General features: G+C 37.9%; 1 protein-coding gene across 1 annotated transcript in view; it reads right to left on the reverse strand.

Moving 5' to 3' along the window:
- cdh12a (cadherin 12, type 2a (N-cadherin 2)) overlaps positions 1-11,709 on the reverse strand; it is a 145,077-nt gene that overhangs the window by 48,198 nt on the left and 85,170 nt on the right. The window contains exons 6-7 of the mRNA XM_037694376.1: positions 8,972-9,225; positions 1,555-1,695 (exon numbers count right to left, since the gene is read on the reverse strand). Coding sequence (XP_037550304.1) covers positions 1,555-1,695; positions 8,972-9,225 — 395 coding nt within the window. The remainder of the gene's footprint in view (positions 1-1,554; positions 1,696-8,971; positions 9,226-11,709) is intronic.

Consider the following 11,709-nt stretch of genomic DNA (forward strand, 5'->3'; position numbering starts at 1 on the left):
TTATTTTATTTATTTTATTTATTTTATTTATTTTATTTATTTTATTTTTTTTACAGTCATAACTGCATACAAATTAATCTAGTCCTTGCTAACTATTTGGCCAGTTCCTGCAAAAAATACACTGACAAATTCATGGTAGGACATTTTGTTCAGATAAAACAACATTAAAAATAGCACACATACATAAATATATGGTTTGGTTCATAAACGATCCCACTTGGTTACTTGAGGGTTTAATAAGTCTTACTGTTGCTGCATGACCTCTCCTCTGCAAGTGCAATAGTTCTATGAGCAGTGAAGGTATTTTGGCCTCAGCACTTATTGTTTCTCTTCATGGTTTAAAACTCAAATAATAGACAGACACAACCCACTGATGACAACAGAGTGCAGCGCAGAGGAGCCGTAATAACCATTCGATACCCAGAACACAAAGTTCTGCCAAAACTAACTCAAGGTCAGAGACGCATTTGAACTGAAGACAAACCACAAACTCTGAGCTGTTTGCTTTATCAATTTCTCTTCTACACCAGCCTGACAATTAGTTTCACAGGCTATGAAACTGTTTTTTTTTTTTTGTTTTTTTCAATTGGTGAGTAAAATTGTGAAAACCTTGGTCTGCTAAGAACACACACAAAAATAAAACAGCAACAATAAGAAGATAAGACAGACATAAGAAAAAGCAGGTGTTCAAGCAGTAAAATGAGGAGACGTACTCATTCCTTCATCAAATATGACAGACTGAACATGCAACGGCCTTATAAAAGTCACATCTGGTTCCTGCTCCTCCTTCATCCACGCTGCATGCTTCTCAGTCTGCCTCATCTTCTAAATGTGTGGCACTTAATGTACAAAGCCACACAAGGAAGCACACACACTGAAAACACAATTAGAATGTCACCGATATGACCTTGAGGGGAAGTAAGTAATATCAGTTTCCAAGGCAACAATGATTCAAGTTTTAACAGGCCATATTTCACAGTCTGTCCTAATGAATATACAGCATGTGTAATTTTGATTGAGCGCCAGCCTGCCTCGGGGATAATGACTTTGACGGTTCTTAGCAGATTTGATGACTTGATGACAATGGATTTGCTTATTTATGCGGAAATTTGCTCTAGTTCCTTCATAATAAACATAATTAGCTTCATGACACGTCATAAAGCCACAGTAATAGTTCCATCTTGTTCAAGGTTTGCTCCCATGCAGCTGCATCTGTTTGCTATAAAACAGTCAAACGATCACATTTTTACTGAGGTGTAAGTAAAAGTTGACTTGGGGAAGAAAAGCTGCCTCCCAGTGCCAATGCCATCAAGAGTGTTAAAAAGGGCTGTTAAAAATGAAAACAGTATTGAGGCAAGGATGCGGGAGGAGACAATGTCCTGGAGATACAACCCTCTAGGAGAGTCATCATGGTTTATAGTTGTCTATAAACATTTCCAGGAAAATGGGATTGAGTATTGACTTGAGTAAAAGTGCGTTAAATCCTTCACACAGATTATGGTGGGGGAAGGTCAACGACACCGTCATGAATCACAATTTATCCCACTGTCATACTTACTAAGTTTGGTTGCCACTATGGAAATATTGTGTTGGGCGACGCTCTCTCTGTCAAGCAGCTCATTTGTGGAAATCGTCCCTTCCACTGGATCGATGTCAAAGTAGCTGTCCAAGTCACTCTTCCAGTCAATGGAATATCTAAAAGAAAATGTTTATTTAACTGCGTTATTTCCAACATAAAGCAAAGAATTAAAGCACAATGATTCTCCCTCAGGGCTCATATTTGAGTTAGGTGTAATGTGATGTTGGAGTAGTCTTCATTACTCATTCTGAATGGTCATTTCTAGAAAATGTGCTGAGGATTGCACATACATTCCAATCTAGTAATGGAGCAGACATTTGGCCATGCTGAGCTAATGGTTTTCTAGGGAACATAAATGAATTTTATACACTGTTGAAAACGTATCAATCTCTCACGGCCAATGAACAACAAAGACATAAAATCTTGGTTTGGTGTCTGATAGCAGCAAGTCTAGTCTTCTCTTGGAAAAGCAACTGTGGTCTCACCAAGCTGCTCTGAATGCAAATACAGAAATTTAAAAAAAAAAGGGGTAAGATCAGAAACTAAACCACAGACCGGTGACAGCACCATTCATCACCCCATGCTGTTTGATTCTAAAACGGCCATTTTTCATTAATAATTTTACAATCGTTGATGGAATTCCATCAGGAGAAAGTAATATTTTATTACCCTTCACAAGGAGGTCACAGGTTGTGAATCTGATGCCGTGCCCATGGGTACATTCTCAGAGCATATCCATAATTTCTCATGGAGTTGAGCTTGAACTTTTCTATACAGAGTAGCCTCACTGCACACACATTCTGGAAGGTTTTTTATTTTATTTTATCTTACCCCCCTTTCTTTTTTGTGGCAAGCCATTTGAACTTGAAAGACAATCACACATGAATATTTATCATGCTTGTTTGCTGTACTTCAGAACCTGATACTGGACTTGACTCAGACATGTACAGAAACGGCCCTGGAGCTTGTTCAGCCCCTTCAGTCTTTAATGAGAATAATAGCCAAACTACTTCAGTAAACAGAAACAAAGAGAAACAAAAGAACAAGCTTGAGTGTTTGATTTCAGATTTGATTTGTCCTCTCACTAATATAGCCTTGAAGTGAACATGAATTGGCTGAACAAGTTTAGGGCGAGTCTCTTTGATAAATTTTGCAGCCAAACTTGCATCAAAAGTTCAAAAGATCAATGGATTGTAACGTTTCCTTGAGGCAAAGCACTTTTTCTTTTCTCTTTAGGAGGGACCTCTGTGGGACTCCGTGTGCTCCCGACACGTGTTTTTGCTTTTTGTTTATCTCAGTAAAAAAAAAAAAAAAACAACACATTGTTCTAATGAGAGCATTGCAGATTAAAGTGTAATGTCTCAGCAAAACATTAAACCTCCATCAGCTCTTTCAGATTATTTAACCAAAAAACAAAAGATGGGAAATAAAAAGGCCTAAACACATTTAACAAGATGGAAAACAGTCAGAAAATTGCTTTTAATTGTAACTGGTCCAGTTAATTAAATGCTAATGAAAAGCTGTGAAAGAATTCATAGATCTAAGAGTCTACATAGTATAACTCTACACCACTTACAGCTGCAGATATGAAAATTAATTACACTTATCTCCTGCTTTGAAGAGATGTGATGATAATTGCCTCAATCTCAACAAGAGGTGATTTCACAAAGAAAGACCCGTGTCTTTTTATTATCTACACGCACTGATCTTTTTTTTTTTTATCTATCCACCTTATTCCTGGGGGCTCTACTGATCGTGAGTACAACTTCCTGTCAGACACAGGAAGTAGCAGTAAGCATCGGTTAAGCATTGTAGCGGAGCACGAACCACAGTTTATTTGAAAGTAATTTGCATTCAGTATAGAGGATACGACACGGTTTTTGTTTTGTTTGCATTTATTTAACAACCGTAAAGTTTAATAAAATATCCTCGTGGAGTTCAGGTACCTGTTGTTCTGTTAGCGGCTGCACGAACAACCAGACCGAACTAAATCGGTGGCGACAACAACAGCGTTTTGAACATGGACCAAAAACAACAACAACAAAAAAAGTGTTCCTGTGAAAAGTGCTATAGTTTCCATCACCTACCTACAGATGAGGAATTACAAAGAATGTTGCTGAGAAATCTGAATTTGAAGAGACCACCAAAACGTTGTCTGTGAGCTCATTTCACTTGTTGACAAACGGCCGGCGGAGGAAAACCTGCATCCTGCTTCATGGCTGGACTACAGTAAACCACCGGAGAACAGACGCTGGATCCTCAGGATCGAAAACAGTGACAAGAACATCAGGTATGATTTCAAGAGTATGGAGGGCACAGCGTTATAGCATTGGTTAGTTTTTAGTATTACGGTTTTCTCTGTAATTAACCCAAGCTCGGTGATATAGGACGTGAAGGCTTTGGCTGGCTCTGTGTCTGCCTTAAAGTAAATGAGACTGTGTCCCACCTCTTTTAACAAAACTCGACCGACCTACTGTTTAGCTACTGATACACCTCAGAGCTTTTCATGTTGTTCATCACTTCACCATCGGAAGCAACCGAGTGAATGAAGTAGCTAAATATGCTAGTAGCTGTAATCTGCAGCCATTTCTACAGGTTGTCCTCCCATCCCTCGAATGCTTTAGACAGCAGTATGATGATGTTGTCCTGTTTGAGCTCTGACAGGTGGTGTTCACACGTTTAAATTAAATCCACAATGCTTGGAGAAACGACATTAGCTCGTGCTGTTCAAACAAACAAATGCTGGTTTCATGCAAGGCAGCATGCGGGCTAGGAATTAGGTGGATACTTGTCCAGGAGTACTGTTGGTCATGGCTCTCCAGTTAGTATTTTGTTAGCTGTGGTATTAACATTTAGTCAACGATGAAGCCAAACTTTCAACCTTTAAACTCATCCAAACTTTGGGAAGCTCTTTAGAATATGTCACCAATGCAGTATTCATGAAGCCTCTCTCTTCCTCCAGCTGGAGATAACATAAAGGCATAGCACTAAATAGCTGAATCAATTGAGTTTAAAGTCTAAAAGCTTTATTCCCTATGCATGACGGGTCATCTGGTCTATTGTGTTGAAGGAAAGAATGCAAGGCTGCTCTAAAGATGTACAAAATAACAATGTCATCTGTGGAACTGATGAATATTTAAAATGCTTGAGACAAAGTGGAAATCCGCAGAGCAGAGGGCACTAGCTTTATTGAACAAATCTCTTGCTTCTGCAAGTCTTTTGTTTTCTTGGAAATTAAATATTCATAATAAAACATCTGCTGGCCATGCAACAGGTTTTTCCCTTTTTTGCCACTTTCAGATAACACTAGTGACTCATCTTGGAGAGAAAAACAAAGGTTTTTGAAACAATCTGTCACTAAAAGTGTCTTGCAGATATTAAAATATATTTTTAAAGTGGCGTACATTTTTTAAAAGTGCATTTTCTTTTGTGATAGCAAAGGTCGGGGTATTTTTATCTACAAATATCCAAAATAAAAAAAAATAAAAAAAATTAAAAGGTTGGATGTTACATATTTTAATGGGTCTTAAAAAGTCAAAAGAGAAAAGACTTGAAAAGCTCAGAGTATAATGCTTTATCTACTCAAATATTATTCAGGCATGAGTAAAACTCTTTGGCCAAAATGTATTAAACTTACCAAACTTATTTTGTTTGTTACCTGGACAGTGACTGCTGGACATGAGCACCAGTGACCCCCATGACCCGAAAAGGAAGACGCTGGTCAAGATAATGGATGGATGGAACCTGTGTTTAACCAGGCAAATCCCACTGAGATCAGAGATCTTTTTTGCAAGTGAGGCCTGGGACTGAACGCAACCTTACATGTTTTTAGACTATGGGAGGAAACCGGAGTACCCGGAGAAAACCCATGGAAACACGAGGAGAACATGTGAGCTCCACACACAGTTCAAACCTAGGATTGTGGACATTCTTGCTTTGAGGCAACCATGCAAACCACCAATCCATCGTGCTTCCCACAATACAGTACAACCATGGTGCTCAAGCAAGTTAACAATAAAAAATAATAAAATAAAAGTTGTCCAGAACTCCGTCAATTTCCTTATTTTTGCAAAACAGGGCAAGGATATAGAGATTAATCTCAATGGATTATACTATAATTTAAAATGTATGCCAATAATTGGAGAAACAAAATATAGATGTATTATACTTTGTACACAGCACAATATGTTTTAAGTGTTTATTTCCATTAGTGGCTATTAAGAAGAAATATTAGTGGAGCAGTCATCCTAATCACTAACCACACAAAGTTAACGTTTATAACCTATTATACTATTATAACATTTGTTTACCTTTACAGCAACATTGTTTGTGTGTGAAAATACAAAACATAAACAGGATGTATGAATAATTTACTAAAATATTTCAGTGGTACACCTATTGTCCATCGCTGAGACTTAAATGGTGAATGTTAGTAGTTTAATAGATAAGTGTTTTTTTTGTTTTTTTTTTCTGAAATTGAATTCAACAGGGAATGTAAATAAATTTAATGTTTTTGGTGCAACATATTCAATGGGTATAAGTTACACTTTGAATAAAACAAATATACATTTTTTTTATTTTTTATTATTACCATTGCTTGTCCAAGGTGGACATATGTACATGTATAGTGACAGTTATCTTTGATTTTGAGTGGCAATCCATCCAGCCATCACTGGCCTATATCCAGCCATCAGTGTGTGTGAGGGGGGACACCCTGGTCTCCAGTCCATCCCAGGGCCACATAGAGACAAACGAGACAAACAACCCTTCACTCTCTCACTCACACCTAAGGACGATTTGGAGTTACCACTCAGCCTAACATATATGTTTTTGGTCTGTGGGGGCAATCTAATTTTGATAATGACTTTTCTTACACCTAGATGCAGAAACATACCAAAATGAACATTGGTACGTCACTTTTTTTTAAGTTATCAAGCTTACAAGATGAACCAGATACAGCTGGAGGGTATTTCCAGGACCCCTCTCTGCTCTGTAATGAGGACCAATTAACTTTTCAATGGTGTTAATGAAAAGTACATGTACAGAGATGTGACAAGACGGGGAAGTCTGAGATTGTCATCATTGTATGTTTCCATACAATGGCGAAATTAGTTCTCTGCATTTAACCCATCGCACCTGGGATACACCCAGGTGAAGCAGTGGGCAGCTATATACTGTAAGTGCCCAGGGTGCAATTAGGGATTAGGTGTCTTGCTCAGATATTCCATGACATGTGGGAATGGCTGGGGGTTGAACCTGGGACTTTCTGGTCCCAAATCACCTGCCCTAGCTCTTCCCAATCTCAGCCCTTTGTAATATAATTGTAAGACAATTCCATTTGAAGAATGCATCTCATCTAACAGTTCTATAACAATATATGACAACCCTCAGACAGAGGCTGGCCCACCCTAAAGACAGAACACCCACACAAAAACAGAGTGGTGTAGTGTATGCGGTCCAGTGCATCGAGGACTGTCCAGACCTCTACATTGGAGAAACTAAACAGCCTCTTCACAGACGCATGGCTCAACACAGGAGAGCCACCTCCTCTGGACAAGATTCAGCTGTTCACCTCCGCCTCACAGATAAGGGACACTCTTTTGAGGACCAAAATGTGCACATTTTGGACCAAGAACACAGATGGTTTGAGAGGGGGGTGAAGGAAGCAATTTATGTAAAAAGAGAAAAGCCGTCTCTTAACAGAGGAGGAGGCCTCAGATTTCCACTTTCAAAAACATATAATGTAACTTTAAGACTGATTCCCAGCCGGTTTTCACACCTGATGGGAACAGAGGGGCCTCATCTGTGAATTAGAGGAACAAAGACCTTAAGAAACCACTACTGTTAAGGTGTTTAGGTGTGATTTTCCAATCTACATATGTGTGTGTGTCTTATCTCACTCAGCCTTATAACCTGAACCCCTCACTTCACTGCTGTTTGAATTGAGAAAGCTCCTCGGATGAGGAGCGAAACGTCTTCTGTTACAAATAAAGTCCAGTTGTTTTTCTATTGAACACTTTTTGAATTCATCATGTCCTGGATGACTGAGAATCTTCACCAGCAAATATATGGCAACCACATAAAGAGATGATCAAACATGGCAATACACTCACTAATTTACCTAAACATGTTTAAGCATTTCTAATGAGACCTCTAATAATGTTAGAATATTCTCTCCGTGTTTTGCTGTGTCACCAACAATTGCTGACCTGCCAAAAGATGATGCTAGCAGGATTTTACATGACATAGTCAGCTGTTTTTCATAGATTGATTAGTCTTCAATATGATGACTAAACCTGACACAACTCTCATTATGAGTGCCTTGATGACTCTGATGAAAAAAGACTGCAGTCATTGATAAATGTATTAGAGGGCTTACACCTTCAATCACTGGCTGCACTCACACACTATACCTCTATTTAGGTGTTTTACTGTCAAATTAGTAATACATTTGTTCCTCTAGTGAATATTTTAAAATAAATATTGCAATGTAGGCAGACAACTCACAATATACATTTCTGAAGCTTATTCATGAAATAATATGAAATATTTTGCATCAATTTATAAGAATAGTAATACATTATTGGTAGGTTCATATTGCAAAAAAAAAAAAAAATCTACATTGACCATCTTGGTACAAGACAATACTTTGCTTGTGATCCTATTCTTACACATAACACCCAGAGGTAATCCAAATCCAAATTTAACATTTGAGCATCCACAAGATAATCTGCAACATGCCTAGTCTGTAGCCTGACAAGTAAAGCTTCTAAAGCCAAAAAAATAATCACAGGATACAGAACCTGTGTCCATGTTTGAGGATGCCTAACACAATGCCAGTGACTGACTTATTGGTATGGAATTCCAGTAAACACAGACTTTGCATGATATAAAGACAATAAGTTATTTCATTACTATTGAGTGAGACTTATGCAATGCATTTAAAGAGAATGTAACTATCCCACATTTTTTAGACCAATGCTATGTTATAATGCACATTATTGTATTTATAATGTATGTAAATATACAGTATATTATATGGGAAAAAAGAACAAACAAAAACAATATCTTCGCATTAGGATTGTTTTTAAAAATTAATTGAAATCTGTACTGAGACAAAAACCAACAACCAAAAAAAAAGCCATTTATAATATTCAAAAAGAATAATAAAAAATAAAAAAGTTCTCCCATTTCCACATTTCAATGCTATTTCCATAACATTCTTATCTCTTTTCAAGTCCTGCAGACACCCAGCCTTGAGAATGCAGTGGTTTATGCTGTGGGCAAACTTTTAAGAGATTTCTATATTTAAATGTGAATAAGATATTAAAGAAAATTATTAAAGGGATACACTGTGTACTTTGGAAGAAAAAAAAAGTATTCAACTTTTACCTGACTGGGCTGCTGCTAGCATCTAAATCCTGTGCCGTTACCGCGCCAATGATGGTGCCTGCAGGTGTGTCTTCGTACACATCCATCACATAGGAGGGCTTATTGAACACCGGGGGCTCATCCACATCTAAAACGTTAATCTTCACTGTTGCCGTGTCTTTGAAGGCCCCAAAGCTCTGGAAGCGTGGATCCAAATGAGCATTTGCAGCTTCTACCTTGAAGGTGTATGCCTTCTTGGTTTCATAGTCCAGGGGCTACGAAAAAGAAAGAAAGCCAAAAAAAGAAAAATCGTTAAAAAATGTTAATTTCAGACCTAATGTTCAAATCATGTGGAGTATGCAAGCACTTCTCTAATTTCCACTTTGTGTCGTGATTGTTCCGTAAAATAGAAACGGCTTGTTTCCCAAGTCAAAGCTATATCATTATCACCTGATATATCATTATCACCTGATATATCATTATCACCTGCTGGGAAGGCACAATGAAGATATTGATTATGCACATGTCTCTCTATGTGTTTGTTTGTCGTGGTTGCAAAAAAAAAATAATAATCTCATGGACCAATAAATGTGTTTCAACAAAACTTAGAAATTAATTACTTCATGCATTTCAACAACTAGTTAACTTTTGGAATTAACCTAATTCAAGATAACTGATACAAACTAACCGCAGGAAAAACTAAACTTGTCATAACTCGACAGTGTTGTCAACGCTGGGTTAAAACATGGTGCAGTAGTAGCTGAGAGTAACTTACAACAATTGCTCATAGCACCATCATTTGGGTGAAAACTTTGCTTAAAATGTTAGCATTTAATGGCATTTAGCATTTAGCATTCAACTCTTTCGTTTTTGGTGTATCTCAAATTACCGGTCAGATTTTAATTAAACTCTTAGAAAAAACAGAACTCACACAAAACTGGATGCAAAGCCTCAATGATTGAAACAATTCAGGTTGGCAACTTCTACTCCACAGTAACAGTTGCTATTTATAGTGGTAGCAGCTGAGGGTCATTGACAACACACACGGTGTGTAACATATTCACTTAAATGTTAGCATTGCCTTTGAGAGAAAAGTCTGTATTTTATGTTTACACAATTGTTCATATTCTAAGAATGTCTTGTAAAATAATAGTTGAATGTGCAGCTACAACTGAGTCAACTCAAGTGAAATAATCTGCATCAGCTATGAAAATAGTTATAACTGGGTCAAATTTACAAATAGATTAAAAAAAAAACCCTGAGAGATATGCATCTCTTCGAGGAATTATCATATTTTTATTATTTTAAGCCTTGATAGCAGTTGGTTCTCATAATTTATTTTGTAGTGTGGTACTTTCAAGCATGAGTTACTGCTATCAGTTGTCAGCATCAGCCTGTGCATAGCCAAACAGCTTGTTTGAATGCTGAATAGCAAAAGAATGATAATAAAAAAATAAAGAATCCATCCTCTCTTAGAGTTAAACTGAGGTTTCTTGGTTAAGCAGTACTTCACCTTTCATGTAAGAGTTTTCCAAATAACAAGTGTTCATACTGTATGTTGCTACTCTGAGCTTCTGACATATCAGCTCAGGGTCAATTAGTGAAAAGGGAAAGAACCAGCCTCGTCAACGTGTCTGCTGCTGAGGTGTACACAGCTGACAGCAACTACACCCGTGTTCATGCTTCTGCCCGTCTCCTGCCCCGTCATGTGTGACCAGGCAAACTTGGCGAGCCTGCAGCCAGTCACGCTCTGCTGGCCTGGAGTCACACGAGAGGCATTCCTTTCAGTGTATCTCAAATTGACTAACATGTAACCACTATGGCAGCAATGCTATCTCCCTGCCCCAGGACTAGGATTTATGGCATGTTCTTTCAGAAGACAGAGATAGAAAACAGCTGGTAATAGTGTTGCAAAATGTAGGCATGGGAAGAGGCAGCGACTCATAAAGGAGGCACAGTAAGGGGCTGCCTCATTTATTTATTATGTTTTTTTAATGTGGATAAAAAATGACCAATTATCTGTTCAAATTCAAACACGGATGGATTAGCAATATAATCAGAGTCCAATCACTGGAAATGAACAAAGACACAAAGTTGTGATTTCAGAGTGGAAAGCAGATGCTTCCCAGGTCCTCTCTCTCCTCCGTCACCATGGATTCACAGTCTCGCATCCACAGCAGGTGTTTGTAAAAAATATATAAAAAAATAAATAAAGAGGGCCACGTAAAGGTAAGCCAATCTGAAAGCAATCACTGACCATCAGCTGTGGTGATTGGTTTGATTGCGCAGCAGATGCAGCTGGCAGGACATGGTTATAAGATACTTTAACAGGAAATACACTCTGTCCCTTTCAATATCTCTCAAGAAGTGACATCACTTACAGCAGACAAACCACCAGCATTGTGTAGACACTGGACTTAATGTGGGGGTTATTGAAATGTTGATTGAAACAATCAAGTTGGACCGAAAGTAGCTTATAAGGCTGGTTAGAAGTTATTATTCAAGTTTACCAATCTTCCTGCTCGTTCATTTAATTTCCTGGCAATCAGCATAAAAAAAAAAAGAACTCGGCATATTCAAAAAGTGAGTCAGACTGCAACAGAGGCATCAATGCGCAATCAAACACTTCTCATTACGTGAAGTTTATTCAGAACCAGCTTGATGGAAGAAGAGAACATAAATTCCAAACGACCGTTAGAACGCCTATGATTGTGCACCCAGCTTCATTTATCACGCTGTATGTTATACATAGATCATGA

This window comes from Nematolebias whitei, chromosome 20 (assembly GCF_014905685.2).
Source record: "Nematolebias whitei isolate Nwh7 chromosome 20, NemWhi1, whole genome shotgun sequence".
Taxonomy (NCBI): Eukaryota; Metazoa; Chordata; class Actinopteri; order Cyprinodontiformes; family Rivulidae; genus Nematolebias; species Nematolebias whitei.